The sequence below is a fragment of the Stegostoma tigrinum genome, chromosome 12 (assembly GCF_030684315.1).
Source record: "Stegostoma tigrinum isolate sSteTig4 chromosome 12, sSteTig4.hap1, whole genome shotgun sequence".
Classification (NCBI taxonomy): Eukaryota; Metazoa; Chordata; class Chondrichthyes; order Orectolobiformes; family Stegostomatidae; genus Stegostoma; species Stegostoma tigrinum.
Window position 1 is genome coordinate 39,913,533 of NC_081365.1, and position 17,806 is coordinate 39,931,338.

Here is a 17,806-nt window from a genome sequence, read left to right on the forward strand (position 1 = left end):
GGTCTCCTTTGATGTAACAGCCCTGTTCACATCCATCAACATCAACCTGGCCAAAGAAACATTGATGACACTATTAGAAGAACCGAAGACACATACACCAGACACCACCAACCTCATCAGCAAGGACAACATCAAGCTAGTGGACCTATGCCTTACCACCCACTTCACTTTCAATAACAAAACCTACAGACAAACCAACGGTACACCCATGGGGGATATCAGGGTTCTTAGCAGAGGCAGTAATGCAGAGACTCGAACAAACAGCTCTGCCAATCATCCAACCCAAACTTTGGGTCCGCTATGTGGATGACACCTTTGTCATCACTAAACAAAACAAATTAGAGGAAACATTCAGGACCATCAATAATACCCTTTACTGGCATAACATTCACAAAAGAGGAGGAAAACAACAACAAACTGCCATTCCTAGATGTCACAGTAGAGCGAACAGCCAATGGGGAACTTCAAACCAGCGTCTACAGGAAAACAACACATATGGACCAAATACTGAACTACAGGAGCAACCATCCCAACACCCACAAACGAAGCTGTATTAGAACATTATTCCAACGAGCCACCACACACTGCAGCACAGAGGAACTACGCAGAGCAGAGGAAAATCACCTATACATCGTATTCAAAAAGAATGGGTACCCGATGAACACAGTCCACCGATTCCTCAGCAATAAACCCAAACAAACAGACAAAACGGACTCAGAAACCATAACAACTCTCCCCTACATCAAAGACATTTCCGAAATGACTGCCAGACTACTTGGACCTCTTGGCATGAGTGTAGCCCACAAACCCACCAACACACTAAAACAGCAGCTAATGAACTTAAAAGACCCTATACAGACAACAAATAAAACGAACGTCATCTACAAAATACCTTGCAAGAACTGTGACAAACACTACATTGGACAAACAGGCAGAAAGCTAGCCACCAGGATACATGAACATCAACTAGCCACAAAACAACATGACCCACTATCTCTAGTACCCTTTCATACAGATGAGGAAGGACACCACTTTGATTGGGACAACGCATCCATCCTAGGACAAGCCAAACAGAGACACTCACGAGAATTCCTAGAAGCATGGCATTCCAACTGGAACTCCATCAACAAACACATTGATTTGGAGCCAATCTACCATCTCCTGAGAAAAAGAACAGGAAATGACATCACCAATGCAGGAAATGACATCACCAACCCAAGGAAACCTAACCAGATAATTAGAAAGCGGGACATAACACCAGTGCTTCGTCGGAGGCTCACTGATGATGTTACCTAGTATGGTGACGAAATGTCTGAAAACGAACCTTCCAGCTCAGCGAGCAAACTCACATCCAGAACCTCAACCTGAGCTACAAATCTTCTCAAAACTCGCTCCAAAACGTCAGCCTTCCTGCTCCTCTGATGCTGCCTGGCGGGCAGCGTTCATCCAGCTCTACACCTTGTTATCTCAGACTCCAGCATCGGTAGTTCCTACTATCTTCAAATGTTGAGGTGTTGGAAAGACAACATCCACTAAAATGAGCACAGAAGTAGATTATCAAGAGCCAATTGAGTTGGAGTGAAGTCATTGATTTGATTCAAGCTTGGAAAGGTGTGTTTTTATATAAAAAATACTGTTGACACGTGCAGAGAGAATCAAAGGGTGCCTCTCAGCAGAAACAAGCAACCAGTTCATTTTTGTACATCTACCTATAACCACGCAACCCCTCCCCCACCCAACTCAGAGCATAGGAGCTCCAACAATCTTTTTGTATTATGCCAACAGACATCTCCTCTTGCCTTCTCTACTTTGCTGAACCATATTTTTCTGGGGACAGCTCCTTCACACCATTCAGGTCTCTGGCACTTTGCACAGGCAAAGAATAAGATTTAGGATTGGACCTTACGCATTACTGGGGCTGTTCCACCATTCAATAACATCATAGCCGGTCTACTTTTCTCCTTCACTCCATATCCCTTAATTCCCTGATATACTAAAGATTTACATATTTGTTATAGTTCTCATACCCTCACAGTTCAATACTCCCATTAATCTCTGTGTATGCATTGCACACATAATTCCTAAATTGTGCTGGTCTCTTCCTGGTTGTCTGCAAGTTGTTATTGTTGGCTGTTCATCCCGGTGATGTTGTTTTGCCAGAGACAACATTTCTATATCATTTGTTATTGTTGTCAATGTTGCTCAAATTCTGTTGCGTCGCTGTGAACCTCAGAGTCTATTGGCTTTGCATTGTGTGTAAATACTGCATTCATTTCTTCTTGATCTGCACCTTGCAGTTGGGGGAAGAGCTTCCGCAGTCGGGAGGATGTAACTGCAATAGTGATGTTACATCTTGTCATTCACTTCCATTGCATAACATTGAGGTGAGAACTGCTTAGTGCAGGTCCCACATTGTTACTTGGGCTGGCTATTTCTGTTAATGTTGAGCATGTTGAATATTTTGTATCCTGACTGACTGTCTAATACTCTGTTTTGGCAATGTTTTAAGTCAGAAGTCACATCACACAAGCTTTCAGAGCGCAGTGCACCTGATGAAGGGGCTGTGCTCCAAAGGCTTGTGTGATTCTAAATGAACTTGTTGGACTATAACCTAGTGTTGTTTGACTTTTGACTTTGTCCAACCCAGACCAACACCTGCACCTCCAATTCTTATGGTTTGAGAGGCTTGTTGAGTTGACATTTGGCTTTCTGCAGTTTCAGCTTAATTTTTTTCACTCACCTATTACTTCAGTAACTTATTTTGCTATTGAAGGAGAAATGTGTGCACAGTGTGGCATCAGTCTTTGTGCTTTTGATGTCTTCTCACTGTGAATTTTTCAATTTGGGATTGTCTTGCATCTTTGTGGGATTTACTTGATTTATTCATGATACTTTTAGTAATTTTTACTGTCATCTCAGCCTTTCCATTTGACTAGGGATAGTGTGGAGAAACTGTGTTGAATTTCTCAATCAACATAGAATTGATGCTGGTCTAACTAAGAGTGCACCGAGTGATATTGAAGATCAGGATGAGGACATTCATCGTGAAGACAAACTGCTGAAAATTTACACTAGGCTGGCATATTTACCTGACGGAACTAGAACAAAGTCACCATAGTAGGATGGGCAGGAAATGCTTCAGGGAGGTACAAAAACTGACTAGATGTGTAAAACAAGGAACAGCGTATCAAATGTATGATTTTAAAGAAGAAGGTTAAAATAACTCCACAGAGGCCGATATCCCATCACCAAGTCACCCTTTGTGACATGTGGAGAGTTGCTGATCCTGATCCAGCCCCCACAGAGCCAGCTCTCAAAGTGAACAGAACCTCTGACAAAGTGACATGTTGTAGCCCCCTATGTCAGTCCTCAGGGAGGACATGGCCCTCCTCTGTGTCAGTCCATGTACAAGGACCTCCAGGTGCCTGTTTGTAAAGTAGAGTTCCAAATGTTCCAGTTCTGCTATGTCGGGGGCAAGAGTCACAAACTGTGCAGGGCAACTCCAGACTGACAAGAGATAGCAAGAACTGCAGATGCCGGAGTCAGAGATAACAGTGTGGAACTAGAGGAACACAGCAGGCCAGTATGAAATGTCAGCTTTCCTGTTCCTCTGATGCTGCCTGGCCTGCCGTGGTCCTCCAGCTCCACTCTTTGTTATTCCGGACTGACAGTCCTTGTTGGGTGCACAAAGGTCTTTGAAATATTTTTCCAACAACAGAAATGCCAAACCATCACAGCAATTTCAGGCAGTGGCAAGCTCTTTCAGCTATGGCAAGTAAGAGAATCAGGTTGACATTGGCAAGGGGCGAAATAGGGCTGGCTCGGTGAGCCTGGGACAGTAGTGCACGAAAATCACTAGGCCTCTTAAAGAGAAATCCTCAATGAAACTCCGCAAAATTGACTGAGCCAAAAAAATGTAAGATACAGGCAACAGATCCAAATCAGGATGTTGTGTCGGTTGAAGTGGAAATTGCAGTTGGTGGTGTTCTCATGCATCTGCTGCCCTGCCCTTCAAAGTAGTACAAGTTTTGAAGATGCTATCAAAGGACCATTTTTGGTGAGTTACTGCAGCGTATCTTGTACATGGTGCACACTGCTGTCACTGAACATCAGTGGTGGAGGAGATTAGTGTTTAAGGTGATGAATGGTGTGCCAGTCAAGTGGACTGTTTGTCCTGGATAGTATCAAAATTCTTCAATGTAATTGGAGTTGCCCTTAGCACTGTGACATGTAGGCAGGTTTACAAATAGCTTCCCAAATAGAAAAAGAAATACTGCGCTTTTCTCAATAAATTGGCTGGTTTGTGCAATTGCTTGTGCTTCATCTGATCTTCAAAACAGAAAATCAAAAAATAATATGGTAAGTCCAGGCAAGTGGGGACATTTCATCACAATCTTGGCTTGTGGGTGGTATATAGTGGACAAATGCTGGGTAGTCAGGAGTTATTCACTGCACAATACTTAGTGTTCATCTGCTCTTGTAGCCAAAACATTTGACTGGCTGATCCAGTTGAGTTTCTGGTCATTGACTACAGAATCTTGAAAGTAGGCAATTCAGCATTGGTAATACCATTGAATGTCAAAGGGAAGCAGTTAGATTCTCTCTTGTTGAAGATGGCTATTTCTGGTACTTGGATAGTGTGAATGTTATTTGTCACTTATCACCCCAAATCTAAATGTTGTGGTGGTCTTGTGATAAGAAGGTGTAGAGCCGGATGAACAGAGCAAGCCAAGCAGCATCAGAGGAGCAGGAAGGCTGACGCTTGTGGTCTGGACCCTTCTTCATAAAAAAATGATGGCCTTGTTGTCCATGGGACTAGAACTGTTTAAGTAAATGAGAAGACTGAATGGTGTTGAATACTATGTAGTTAGAGTTATGGCAAAGTGGTTGACAGATAAATGCCCTGTGAAATGATCTAACAAGTCCTCAGTTGTGCTAAACTGCTACAAAGGATTGTAACAGATAAGCCCTCACAATTATTTTATCACCTCCTTGTGGTCTAGAGATGAACAAGAGCCTGAGTTCTCTGATTATTTCAGTTTCTTCTCTCAACCTTGAGCAGATGTGTGCACACACTAAAACCTCTATAGCACATTCTTTCTTAACATGCTCAGAATTAACAGTGCCCTTTACAATTTACAGCTGTCTATTTTTGATATGCAGTGCATGGATGTCTATCAAGTGGAGCCTGGTTAAAATGATAGCTAAAATAATGTTCAGCATAGATGACATGAATGGTCAGCACTATGGTATATGGGCAGATCTGTAACAGTTTCTAAATAGCTTATTTTGCCTCTCAATAAATTTTTGTATTTGTGAAGTTGCTTGTGCTTCATCTGATCTTAAAAAGAAAAATAGAAAATAATATAGTTGGTGCAAGCAAAGGGTGATTAAAAAAATTTCAATAATTCAGGTTGGAGGTGAGAAGAAGGTAATAAGAGAGATAAGGGGAAAAAATGGTCTAGTGCTATTATCGCTAGACTGTTAATCCAGCGACCCAGGTCATGTTCTAGAGACCTGGGATCAAATCCCATCATGGCAGATGGTGGGATTTGAATTCAGTTGATATCTTGAATTAACTGTCTAAATGATGACTGTGAAACCATTGTCAACAATCAGAAAAACCCATCTAGTTTACTAATGTCCTTGAGGAAAGGAAACTGCCATCCTTACCTGGTCTGGCCTACATGTGACTCCAACAATGTGGTTGACTCTTATCTGCATCTGGGTTATGAATGCTGGCCTAGTGAGCAATGCCCTTATCCCATGAATGAATTGAAAAAAGACATCTATTTGCAGTCAGTATTCACTGTATTCTTCGGGAGTCTGATTCTTATCACTGACATATCACCATTTAAGAATATAGGAAGATACAAACAGAAGTAAGCCATTCAGCCTGCTGAGCCTACTCTGCCATTCAGTACAATGCCTTGACTCTCATTTTCTGCGTAACAATTGGCAAACAAAAACTTATCAACAACAACAAAAACAGAAGTTGCTGGAAAAGCTCAGCAGGTCTGGCAGCATTTGGGAAGAAAAAAAATCAAGAGTTAACGTTTCGAGTCCAGTGACCTTTCCTCAAAACTGATTGTAGTATATAAACATCAGTTTATATGCAGAAAATAGAGATGGGGTGTGGTAGGGCATAAACAACAGGACAAAGGATAGAGCCTGAAGATAGAGGAGAGCAGATGGATAGACAAAGGAATTGATAATGATCTGACTAGGAGGGTAAGTAGCTGTTAAAGGGGATTGTTACTGACTAACAATAGGCAGTGTGTAATGGCAGGCTTTGTGGTAATGAGGCCTGGTGTGTGGGATACGGGCCTGGGACATGGGACAGTTTAAACCCTAAAATTATTGAACTTAATATTGAGTCTGGAAGGCTGCAGGGTCCCCTAGCGGAAAATGAGGTGTTGCTCTTCCAGCTTGCATTGAGCTTCACTGGAACATTGTAGCAAACCAAAGACAGAGATTTTGGCCAGGGATCAGGGTGGTATGTTAATGTGGCCCGCAACTGGAAGCTCAGGGTCTTTTTTGCGCATGGAATGTACACGTTCTGTGAAGTGGTCACCCAGCCTTTACTTCATTTCCCCAGTGTAGAGGAGACCACATTACAAACCATGAATGCAGTAGACTAGATTCTGGGAAGCGCAGGTGAAGTGTTGCTAAAAATTTATCAATCTCTATTCAAAGACTGAGCTTCCACAGATCTCTGGGCTAGAAACATCTAAGCATTCACCATGCTCTGGGTAAAAAGAAACATTCCCCTCAACTCTTTCACAAATGGCATCCCCTTTATTTTTAAATTGTACCCCTTGTGTCAGACACCCCAGGCGGGGGAAATGTCTTCGGTGTAGCCAATCTTCCTATCCCTTCAAGTACATTGTAAAATTCAATGAGACCACATCCCATTAGATGAAGAGACCGAAACTGCACTTTCCTCCAAACATGAACTAATCAAATATCTCTTATATCTTACTGTACACTCACTATTTGCTTTCAGGATAGGTATTATTCGAAATTTCAATACATGCGAATTATCTATGGATAGGGTTTTTGAATCAGTTAAAGTGTATGGAGCATGGAGGTTGGAAGGACAACAAGCAAATAAAGAAATAGTTCACTTTGGGGGTGACGAAGCCTGAGGCAAGGCTAGAGACAAGAAGCTGAACCTTTTTTGGCTGAGTGGGAGTTGTGGCTGTTTTTTTAGTGGGTTTCGCTTTGTGAGGCCTACTGATTTTTCCTCACCCTACCTCACCAGTCACCTCATCAATGGCCTACCCATTCCCAATGATGTCCCTCATGTCTGATTCCATTCCCATCTTATCCTGAGACATTCCCAGAACAACCCATTTTCTGTTGGGATATCTCCAAAGTTACTGGCAAAGTTACTTGTGCCAGTGCCAAATCTAAACACCTGTTGTAGACCCAGAGCAGCACTATCAATCCAGAGTTTCCCTACACAGTTCCTGAAATTTACCCAGGACATAACAGATGGGGGAAATCCATCTCCTGTTGGAACAGGGGGATGCAAAGGCAGGAGTTCTTCTTTCCCCGAGCCCAGTAATACAGGCCTGGCACCAGACCATCCCAGCCTTGTCTCATGTTGACACCTGAGTTAAAGCAGTCTCAGTTGTCCAGAGGAATTCCCAGCACTGTAGGTTGAAGATCAATATCCTTCTCTACTCTAACAGCATATGTACCGCAATGTTTCGCCAATACATTACACTTCTCTATCTCTGCTCCTGTGACCACCTCCCACCAAGGCTTATATTCTGCCACTGTCACTTTTGTCTGCAACATCTTGTCTCACTCATTGTCACCTTCTCAAGCCCCTGGCACCATGAACCTGGTGTATCCTTTGTGCTGCATGTTCACTTGCATGGGAAACCTCCTCAACTAGATGGAAAGCAACATCTGTGCCACCAATTTCACCTCCATAATATCACCCTTTCTCTTATCCCAGCAGGAAAATAGGGCAGAAAGAGTCAAGACTGCTGTCTAACATTCAGCTCCATCCCATTCTGGGTCTGACTTCCCCATGTGTCTGGCTGACTGTCTGGGGTCAAGCCTCTGGACTGGTATTGGGGGCTGCTCTTAATTGACAGTGCCAGGGCATAATGTGACTGCATCAGAGATATGACAAGAGTGTTCCTAGAAGCTGATACAGTTTGGATGCTAATGTCTGTGAATGTGGGATGCTTATAGCTGGTGCTCATGCAGCACACCCTGAGATATTAGTGTTCAGAATGTAGCATGGACCAAGTTGCAAGCTGAAGTCAGCAGGTACCCAATCTGATTTCCATGTTGAGATTTCTTGAGCTAGGATGGTCAGGTCATTGGGGTAGCTAAGTATTAATGATGTGTTTAACAAGTTTCTATCCTACTTAATTGGCAATTTACTGCTGCTTAGTGACCAACTCCTCATGCAGCTTGTAAAAAGAAGATGCAAAATTCTCCAGATATCGAGATGGACCTTGCTGGACATCTCAACTGATTCTGTCACAAATCCTGCCACAGCCCACATTGATTGGACCCCCAGAAGATTCTACCCAAGATATTGTTAGAAAGAATTACCTAGATCTGAGCACGACCCAGAAATACAAGAATAAAACAAAACAGCATCAAAACCATGAAACTAATACATTTTTATAAGAACTCATTTGATTCGCTCATGTTCTTCCGGAAAGAAATTTGCCCTCCTTACCTGGTCTGGCCCCCATCTGACTCCAGATTTATAGTAATTTGGTTCACTCATATTTCCCCTCTAGCAAGTAATTTCTAACGGCTCCAAAAAAATTGGCAAAGTGCAAAACCAGATGTACCATCCAACAATGACGCAGGCACTGGAAACTGCCCCTGAGGCAAGATGAAGTCCTGCACTACCCATCTAGCAGGACTTGTAGGTCTCTGTCTGCAAAAGTGAGCAACCATTGTCCCCTTATCTACCATATTGATATTGATATTGAAGTTAAGCTCCATCGTATAGTGTGAGACTACTAATGTTCTAAATGGCAGAGATTCTGAACACATCTAGCTCAATGTTCTGCATTATGGAGAGACAAGACCTGCAAAGAAAATATGTAACATCACGACCTGAATATCCTTCACTCTATCATTATGATTAAACTATGGGATCAACCCTGCTTTGATGATAAGTTCAGAAATTGTACCAGGAGCAGCAACATATGTTCCGAAAAATTAGGTGTTAACCTGTGAAACTGCAAAACTGGAACATCTGCATGATCAAGAGCTTGCACTAATCTGAGTGAAGCAATCCCATCAACAATCAAATCACATAGTTTACAGATCTTCTAAATCCTGTCATGAATAGTGGTGGGCAATTAAACAGTTGACTGGACATCTCCAGTTCACTGAAATCTTAAGTCTTGCATGTGATAGCAGACAAGATACTTGTCTACGTAGGGTTGAACTTCAGGCCCATTTTAATCCATTCCCTAGATGATGACATGTTATCATCAAGATCATTTATTGTTAATTATGACTTTTTTTAGGAAATTTGTACATGTTTTGAAGACGTTAATCAATATTTTGCAGTTTTCTTGTAAATTTGTTTGTCTTACACGTTCATAAAATTACTTACATAGAACATAGAGCAATACAGTGCAGAACAGGCCCTTCAGCCCTCGATGTTGCACTGACCTATGAGCTAATCTAAGCTCCTCCCCCTACACTATCCCATCATTATCCATATGCTTATCCAAGGACTGTTTAAATGCCCCTAATGTGGCTGATTTAGCTACATTAGCAGGCAGGGCATTCCACACCCTTACCACTCTCTGAGTAAAGAACATGCCTCTGACATCTGTCTTAAATCTATCACCCCTCAATTTGTAGCTATGCCCCCTTGTACAGGCTGAAGTCATCATCCTCAGAAAAAGACTCTCACCACTCTTACCACCTTTCCTTCTCCGTTGACAACATCTTAGACTGCAGTAGATCACGAGGATTATAACAATGGTTGCCAGTGTTATTGCTCCTGCTAGTATCATAATTTCATAATACTTAATGGATTTGCCTTCTTTTTCTGTAAGTAAAAAGGAATAAGGGAAATATGAATAAGATCATTACAGGCATATAGTAATATGGAGCAGTGCTCATCCCATGACAGAAATATAACACTGTAATTGCGACAAGATTATAATATAAAATGATACTGGAACATTTTATTTAGGTAATATACAAGTATATATGGAATTTTTTTGTTATAAAAATATTAAAATGTATGATTGACTTAATCTTCAATTTCTAGCTAATCTTAGCAAAACAATAATGGGCCTAAACAATTTCCTGTTTACCCTAGCAATAAGTTTATTAAATACTTCATCTGTGGAGTTCGATCTTAGTGAGGTAGTTAGAAAGATAACTACAAATTTACAGGGCACATACAAACTCTCATGAGAATCACTTTTTTATGCAGAGCCAGAAAGAGTAATGTTTCTCCTTTGGACTTCAAAAAGTTACAGCAGTCATCCTCACTTGACTTTGAAATCATGCACACCCTCCCCCAACTCACCACAACAGCCTGGAGGCCTTGATAAACATAGCTTAACACTTCTGAGCTAGAAGATGCAACAGGAAGCATCATAGTTGGCACTGGCTCACCTGCCAAACTGAAATGAGGCCTGGGCCAGATAATTACATGTAGTGATTGTAATGAGAGCAGCCAGGTGGATATCATAGCATATAAGTTCCCTGATTGGGGATGTTAATCTGGCCCAATCAAACGGCACTGGCTGACAAATAAAAATAGCAGGGTCAGAGGTTCTGTTTGCTCTGACAGCTGGCTCTAAGAAAGCTGGAGCAGTGTCAAAGAGGCCCCATACCTGAATAAAGGGTGACTTGTGATGGGATACCAGCCTCTCTGGAATTATTTCAGTTGGCAACCACCAATGTCAAAATTAGCCTCAGTGAGTGATGATAGAATCTGAATATGTACTCAATTTTATCAAAAGGAATGGCCATGTCCTCTCAATTAGTGCCAGGAATGTGTGTGATAAAGCAAGGAGAAACTGAAAAAGTAAGATCAATTAATGACATTATACATTCTATTTCAATATTAAATTAATGTAGACTGACATTGCTGCCAAGAGCCTTCCACGAAGTGATTATGACCAAATGCCAGTGTGAGAATGATGAACTTCTTCACTGGCAATAAGTTATTTAACCGAAGATTTCAAATGGAATTTTGATTGATGTTTCATGTTTGATGTCTGCTTTTATTTCAGTTTGAGGAATTTAGGAAAGTCCATGTTTGTTGCTGGTTCTTAACCAGCTTGAGACAGTGATGACAAGCACATTAAAGGAAACAAGAAAAAGGCAGTAGAGATAATGGGAACTGCAGATGCTGGAGAATCCAAGATAACAAAGTGTGGGGCTGGATGAACACAGCAGGTCAAGCAGCATCTCAGGAGCACAAAAGCTTTTGTGCTCCTAAGATGCTTCTTGGCCTGCTGCGTTCATCCAGCCCCACACTTCTTTATCTAAGAAAAAGGCATTAAATTGAAAATTTACTCTGATTTATTGATTAAAAATTTCTGTGCAATTTAACAGAGATTTAATAAGTTTCATTTAATATCAGTTTGATCTGATATTACATGCTATCAGATTTCCTATTCAACCTAGAGTTACTTAATTGGAAGTTTTGTGAAATTAATTTTACCTGATTTACTGATCAGGAACCAAATTAATTTAAATTCTATAATAATCATTTGAAGCTGAAAGTACAGAAACTAGTTCTCTCAGTTTCCCATTATCAAACAGTCATAAAGACCAATTCAAGAAGAAACTTACAATCACTCTAAAACATTAAGATACATTTACCTGAGCAGTTAATCACACTTGAAGTATCAGCTTTGCTAATTTTGTTGCTCACATTGCAAAAAATTTTCACATTTTCAGTCTTCAAGGGTTGTACTACAGTCAAATATCGATCATTGCTCATTTCATTCAATGAGTTGCCAAATAAGGTCATGTTGAAATTAGTTCCATTCTCCACTTTACAGGTTATATTGACTTCCTTTTGAGAGTTACATTTAATATGTAAAACTGGTTTTGAGACGCTCTCTGAAATAAATAAAGAAATTTCCACATTGAACAAGTAGCCTACAACGGGAACAATAATAATACCATTCACATAGCCAACATCATGCGGTAGAATATAAAGGCTCTTTGCAGGAATATTTCTAAATAAACATTGACACTGAGCACGTAAATAGAAACTTGGTTAGATGATTATTGCTTATTCACTCAGACCGGTTTATTGAAGTGTCTTATAGGAGGTGAAGAAGTTACAGATTTAGAGGGTATATGCCCCTCACAATAGTGGAGTGATTCAAAGGAGACTAGAATTGAGCCAGTGCAAAAATTTCAGAGGATGCATAGAGGGGAATTATTACAGCATAGAAAAGGATTATAGGACTGGAGAAAAAGGAAAAATTTCAGAGCATAGATATAAAATCATCTGCAAAGAAAACAAGGGTGATGCAAGAAAAAGCTTTTTCACTACAAGTGGAATGCACTGCCTGGAAATGTGGTGGAGGCTGGTTCAATTGAGGCATTCATGAGGGCACGGGATAATAATTTGGATAGAAATAGCATGCGAGGACATGGGACAAGACAGGAAATTGACACAAGGTCACAGAACCAATAATAGAACAAAGATACGGTTAACAAATGAAGGAATAAGAAGTCAACATGCACTAAGTAAAAGAAGTGACAAAAGCTTTGGTCAGTTTTAAGGACAATTTTAGAGGAGGATAAGGAAATACGATGGCTGAGGGAATTAGACAATGGACGGTATCAACATCAATGGTGGGTGAGTGGGATGCATCAGTCCATATAAGGCCAGAGTCAGAGGAACAAAAACTCAGAGTAGCATCAAACAATTGTAATAATTAATGCAAAAACAAGCATGAACAAGGACATATAAAGATTTAAACAGAAAACTATGAAATATAAAATGCAGTTGTTGGGCAACAGGATCCATTGTAAGCATACAAGTTCAGAGGGGCAGAAAAGGATACAGAAAGCAATGTTTCAGGTGAGCAAAGATTACTTAGAGTGCACTAGATACACTTTACGAGTGAAATGGAATCATTGAGGTGACAAAGGCAAGGATGAAAGTTTCAGCATCAATAAAGTTATCGAAAGGATGGAGGAAACAATCATGAACTTGGAAAAATGTGATCTGGTGACAGAAGCTCAGGTTGGAACCTGATGGGGGCTGCATGGTGACTCAGTGGTTAGTGCTGCTTTCTTACAGGGTCAGGAGCCTGAGTTAGATTCCACCCTTGAGTGACTGTGTTTTGATGCTATAATGGCGTTAGGAGGTTTAATTTGTCCTTTTTTTAAAACAGAGGTTAAAAGGCCAAAGTGCCGAGCAGCTTACTCAGAGACATTAGAACAAAACAGTTTATGAGACCTTGGGCTTTTGTTTTAATAGTTGGATTGATAGAAATAGCATGAATGGGTATGGTCAAGCTCCCACAGAACCAGGATTTTTAGATTTTAGTTTTCAGTTGAAGTTGGGTCTTGAAGCTGGGTGGAAGCTGCAGTACATCATTTCCTGCTACAGTCTTTCCCTCTCTCTCTCTCTCTCTCTTTCTGAGTTTTCTCTTAATGTTTTTCCTCATAGACTGGAGAATTGCCTGTGTGGTAATCTATTCTTTTAAACTTGCATTTTACCAAAGGAGTGTTTATGGGATGATACTAAATTAGAACACTTAATTAGTAGTTAATAATCTATTACCCTGTTAAGTTTTCCAATATGGATAAGTTATTCCAATTTCTTCTTTCTTTTGTTGTATTTTAACAGTAGTGCATGAAAAAGTTGTGTTTTACTTCAAATCTAGTCGTTTGGCCTGTTGAGTTGCATCTAGAAAGTAGTGCCTTTAAAATAAGTAAACATTAGGGTCGAGGCTGAGTGATAATGGGAACTGCAGATGCTGGAGAATCCAAGATAATAAAATGTGAGGCTGGATGAACACAGCAGGCCCAGCAGCATCTCAGGAGCACAAAAGCTGACGTTTCGGGCCTAGACCCTTCATCAGAGAGGGGGATGGGGTGAGGGTTCTGGAATAAATAGGGAGAGAGGGGGAGGCGGACTGAAGATGGAGAGAAAAGAAGATAGGTGGAGAGAGTAAGGTGGGGAGGTAGGGAGGGGATAGATCAGTCCAGGGAAGACGGACAGGTCAAGGAGGTGGGATGAGGTTAGTAGGTAGGAGATGGAGGTGTGGCTTGGGGTGGGAGGAAGGGATGGGTGAGAGGAAGAACAGGTTAGGGAGGCAGAGACAGGTTGGACTGGTTTTGGGATGCAGTGGGTGGAGGGTAAGAGCTGGGCTGGTTGTGTGGTGCAGTGGGGGGAGGGGACGAACTGGGCTGGTTTAGGGATGCGGTGGGGGAAGGGGAGATTTTGAAGCTGGTGAAGTCCACATTGATACCATTAGGCTGCAGGGTTCCCAAGCGGAATATGAGTTGCTGTTCCTGCAACCTTCGGGTGGCATCATTGTGGCACTGCAGGAGGCCCATGATGGACATGTCATCTAAAGAATGGGAGGGGGAGTAGTGACATGTCCATCATGGGCCTCCTGCAGTGCCACAATGATGCCACCCGAAGGTTGCAGGAACAGCAACTCATATTCCGCTTGGGAACCCTGCAGCCTAATGGTATCAATGTGGACTTCACCAGCTTCAAAATCTCCCCTTCCCTCACCGCATCCCTAAACCAGCCCAGTTCGTCCCCTCCCCCCACTGCACCACACAACCTGCCCAGCTCTTCCCCTCCACCCACTGCATCCCAAAACCAGTCCAACCTGTCTCTGCCTTCCTAACCTGTTCTTCCTCTCACCCATCCCTTCCTCCCACCCCAAGCCGCACTTCCATCTCCTACCTACTAACCTGATCCCACCTCCTTGACCTGTCCTTCTTCCCTGGACTGACCTATCCCCTCCCTACCTCCCCATCTATACTATCTCCACCTATCTTCTTTTCTCTCCATCTTCGGTCCGCCTCCCCCTCTCTCCCTATTTATTCCAGAACCCTCACCCCATCCCCCTCTCTGATGAAGGGTCTAGGCCCGAAACGTCAGCTTTTGTGCTCTTGAGATGCTGCTGGGCCTGCTGTGTTCATCCAGCCTCACATTTTATTATCTATTATTAGGATCGAGGCTCCCTTCTTAACATATTTTGCGGGAGTTTGGGCTGCTCTATAACAAACTGGGGGTTTGTCCAGTATCAAAAATCTCGAATTCCAGGTTGGTTTAGGATTGTTTGACTCAAAGGCAGCGAGTAGTAAGTGTCAGTATCTTTTATTTTGGGTTTTGAATTCAGCTGGTTTAAACAGGATACACCTTGTGTAATAAAAGCTTTTGGAATTGGCAAACAAGCTAGGGTTGAGGTTGTCTGTGTCTGTGAGGAAAGGGGAGATAATGGTGGCAATTATGCAGCATTTACAATCACCAGGAATGTCATCAGAAACTTTGCAAATGGCTAAAATTCAATTGAAAACAAAGCAGCTTGAACATGAAAAGGAAATGAAACAGTTTGAATTATGATTAGAAGCAATGGAAGAAGTAAAAGAAAGGAAGACTCTAACAGAAGAAAGAGAGAACAAAGGGAGAAAGAGAGAGAGTTTGAACTTCAGAGGTTGGAAATGAAAATTCAAAGTCAACTTAAAATGATGGGGTAATAACGAAAAGTAGGAGTAGTGATGGGGACAGTGATGAAGAGCAATTCCTTTGTAGCCAAAGGCCTGCTGGAGACCTGTTTAAATATGCCCAAACCAAACAATGCCTAAATTTGACAAGAAGGATGTAGAAGCTGTTTTCATTTCATTCGAGAAAGTAGCTATACAGATGAAATGGCTGTTGACTGTGTGAGTATTGTTGATCCAAACACATTTGGTAAGTAGAGCTAGTGAGGTTTTGCATTACTATTAGAGGATGAATCTGGGGAGTATGATGAGGTGAAAAAAGTTATCTTAACTGCATATGGGCTAGTGCCAGAAGCCTACAGACAATGTTTTAGGAATCTAAGAAGGGAATCTAGTCAAAAGTATTTTGAGTTCGAAAGCAGCGAACAAAGTAATTATGATAGGTGAATAAGGGTATTGAAATAAATGAAACATATGACACTGTCAGAGGCAATAAGGTGTGAAGCTGGATGAACACAGCAGGCCCAGCAGCATCTCAGGAGCACAAACGCTGACATTTCGGGCCTAGACCCTTCATCAGAGAGGGGGATGGGGTGAGGGTTCTGGAATAAATAGGGAGAGAGGGGGAGGCGGACCGAAGATGGAGAGAAAAGAAGATAGGTAGAGAGGACAGTATAGGTGGGGAGGTAGGGAGGGGATAGGTCAGTCCAGGGAAGACGGACAGGTCAAGGAGGTGGGATGAGATTAGTAGGTAGGAGATGGAGGTGCGGCTTGGGGTGGGAGAAAGGGATGGGTGAGAGGAAGAACAGGTTAGGGAGGCAGAGACAGGCTGGGCTGGTTTTGGGATGCAGTGGGTGGAGGGGAAGAGCTGGGCTGGTTGTGTGATGCTTTGGGTGGAGGGAACGAACTGGGCTGGTTTAGAGATGCGGTGGGGGAAGCGGAGATTTTGAAGCTGGTGACGTCCACATTGATACCATTGGGCTTCAGGGTTCCCAAGCGGAATATGAGTTGCTGTTTCTGCAATCTTCGGGTGGCATCATTGTGGCACTGCGGGAGGCCCATGATGGACATGTCATCTAAAGAATCGGAGGGGGAGTTGAAATGGCTCGTGACTGGGAGGTGCAGTTGTTTATTGTGAACCGAGCGGAGGTGTTCTGCATAGCTGTCCCCAAGCCTCCGCTTGGTTTCCCCAATGTAGAGAAAGCCACACCGGGTGCAATGGATACAATATACCACATTGGCAGATGTGCAGGTGAACCTCTGCTTGATATGTAAGGTCATCTTGGGACCTGGGATGGAGGTGAGGGAGGAGGTGTGGGGGCAAGTGTAGCATTTCCTGCGGTTGCAGGGGGAAGGTGCTGGGTGTGGTGGAGTTAGAGGGGAGTGTGGAGCGGACAAGGGAGTCGCGGAGAGAGTGGTCTCTCTGGAAAGCAGACAAGGGTGGGGATGTCTGGAGAGACCAGTCTCTCCATGACTCCCTTGTTCGCTCCACACTGCCCTCCAACCCCACCACACCCGGCACCTTCCCCTGCAACCGCAGGAAGTGCTACACTTGCCCCCACACCTCCTCCCTCACCCCTATCCCAGGCCCCAAGATGACTTTCCATATTAAGCAGAGGTTCACCTACACATCTGCCAATGTGGTATACTGTATCCATTGTACCCGGTGTGGCTTCCTCTACATTGGGGAAACCATGCGGCGGCTTGGGGACCGCTTTGCAGAACACCTCCACTCGGTTCGCAGTAAACAACTGCACCTCCCAGTCGCAAACCATTTCAACTCCCCCTCCCATTCTTTAGATGACATGTCCATCATGGGCCTCCTGCAGTGCCACAATGATGCCACCCAAAGGTTGCAGGAACAGCACCTCATATTCCACTTGGGAGCCCTGCAGCCCAATGGTATCAATGTGGACTTCACCAGCTTCAAAATCTCCCCTCCCCCCACTGCATCCCAAAACCAGCCCAGCCTGTCTCTGCCTCCCTAACCTGTTCTTCCTCTCACCCATCCCTTCCTCCCACCCCAAGCCACACCTCCATTTCCTACCTACTAACATCATCCCACCTCCTTGATCTGTCCATCTTCCCTGGATTGACCTATCCCCTCCCTACCTCCCCACCTATACTCTCC

At 42.8% G+C, this 17,806-nt stretch overlaps 1 protein-coding gene across 2 annotated transcripts in view; it reads right to left on the minus strand.

The window, feature by feature from the left end:
• The window catches only part of si:ch211-132g1.1 (hepatic and glial cell adhesion molecule), a 34,066-nt gene that overhangs the window by 3,285 nt on the left and 12,975 nt on the right, over positions 1-17,806 (minus strand). Inside the window, exons 3-4 of one of the 2 annotated variants that reach the window (XM_048540773.2) lie at positions 11,848-12,090; positions 9,923-10,051 (exon numbers count right to left, since the gene is read on the minus strand). In XM_048540773.2, coding sequence (XP_048396730.2) covers positions 9,923-10,051; positions 11,848-12,090 — 372 coding nt within the window. Of the gene's footprint in view, positions 1-9,913; positions 10,052-11,847; positions 12,091-17,806 lie in introns of both variants that reach the window. The other variant, XM_059650038.1, reaches the window with a different exon arrangement.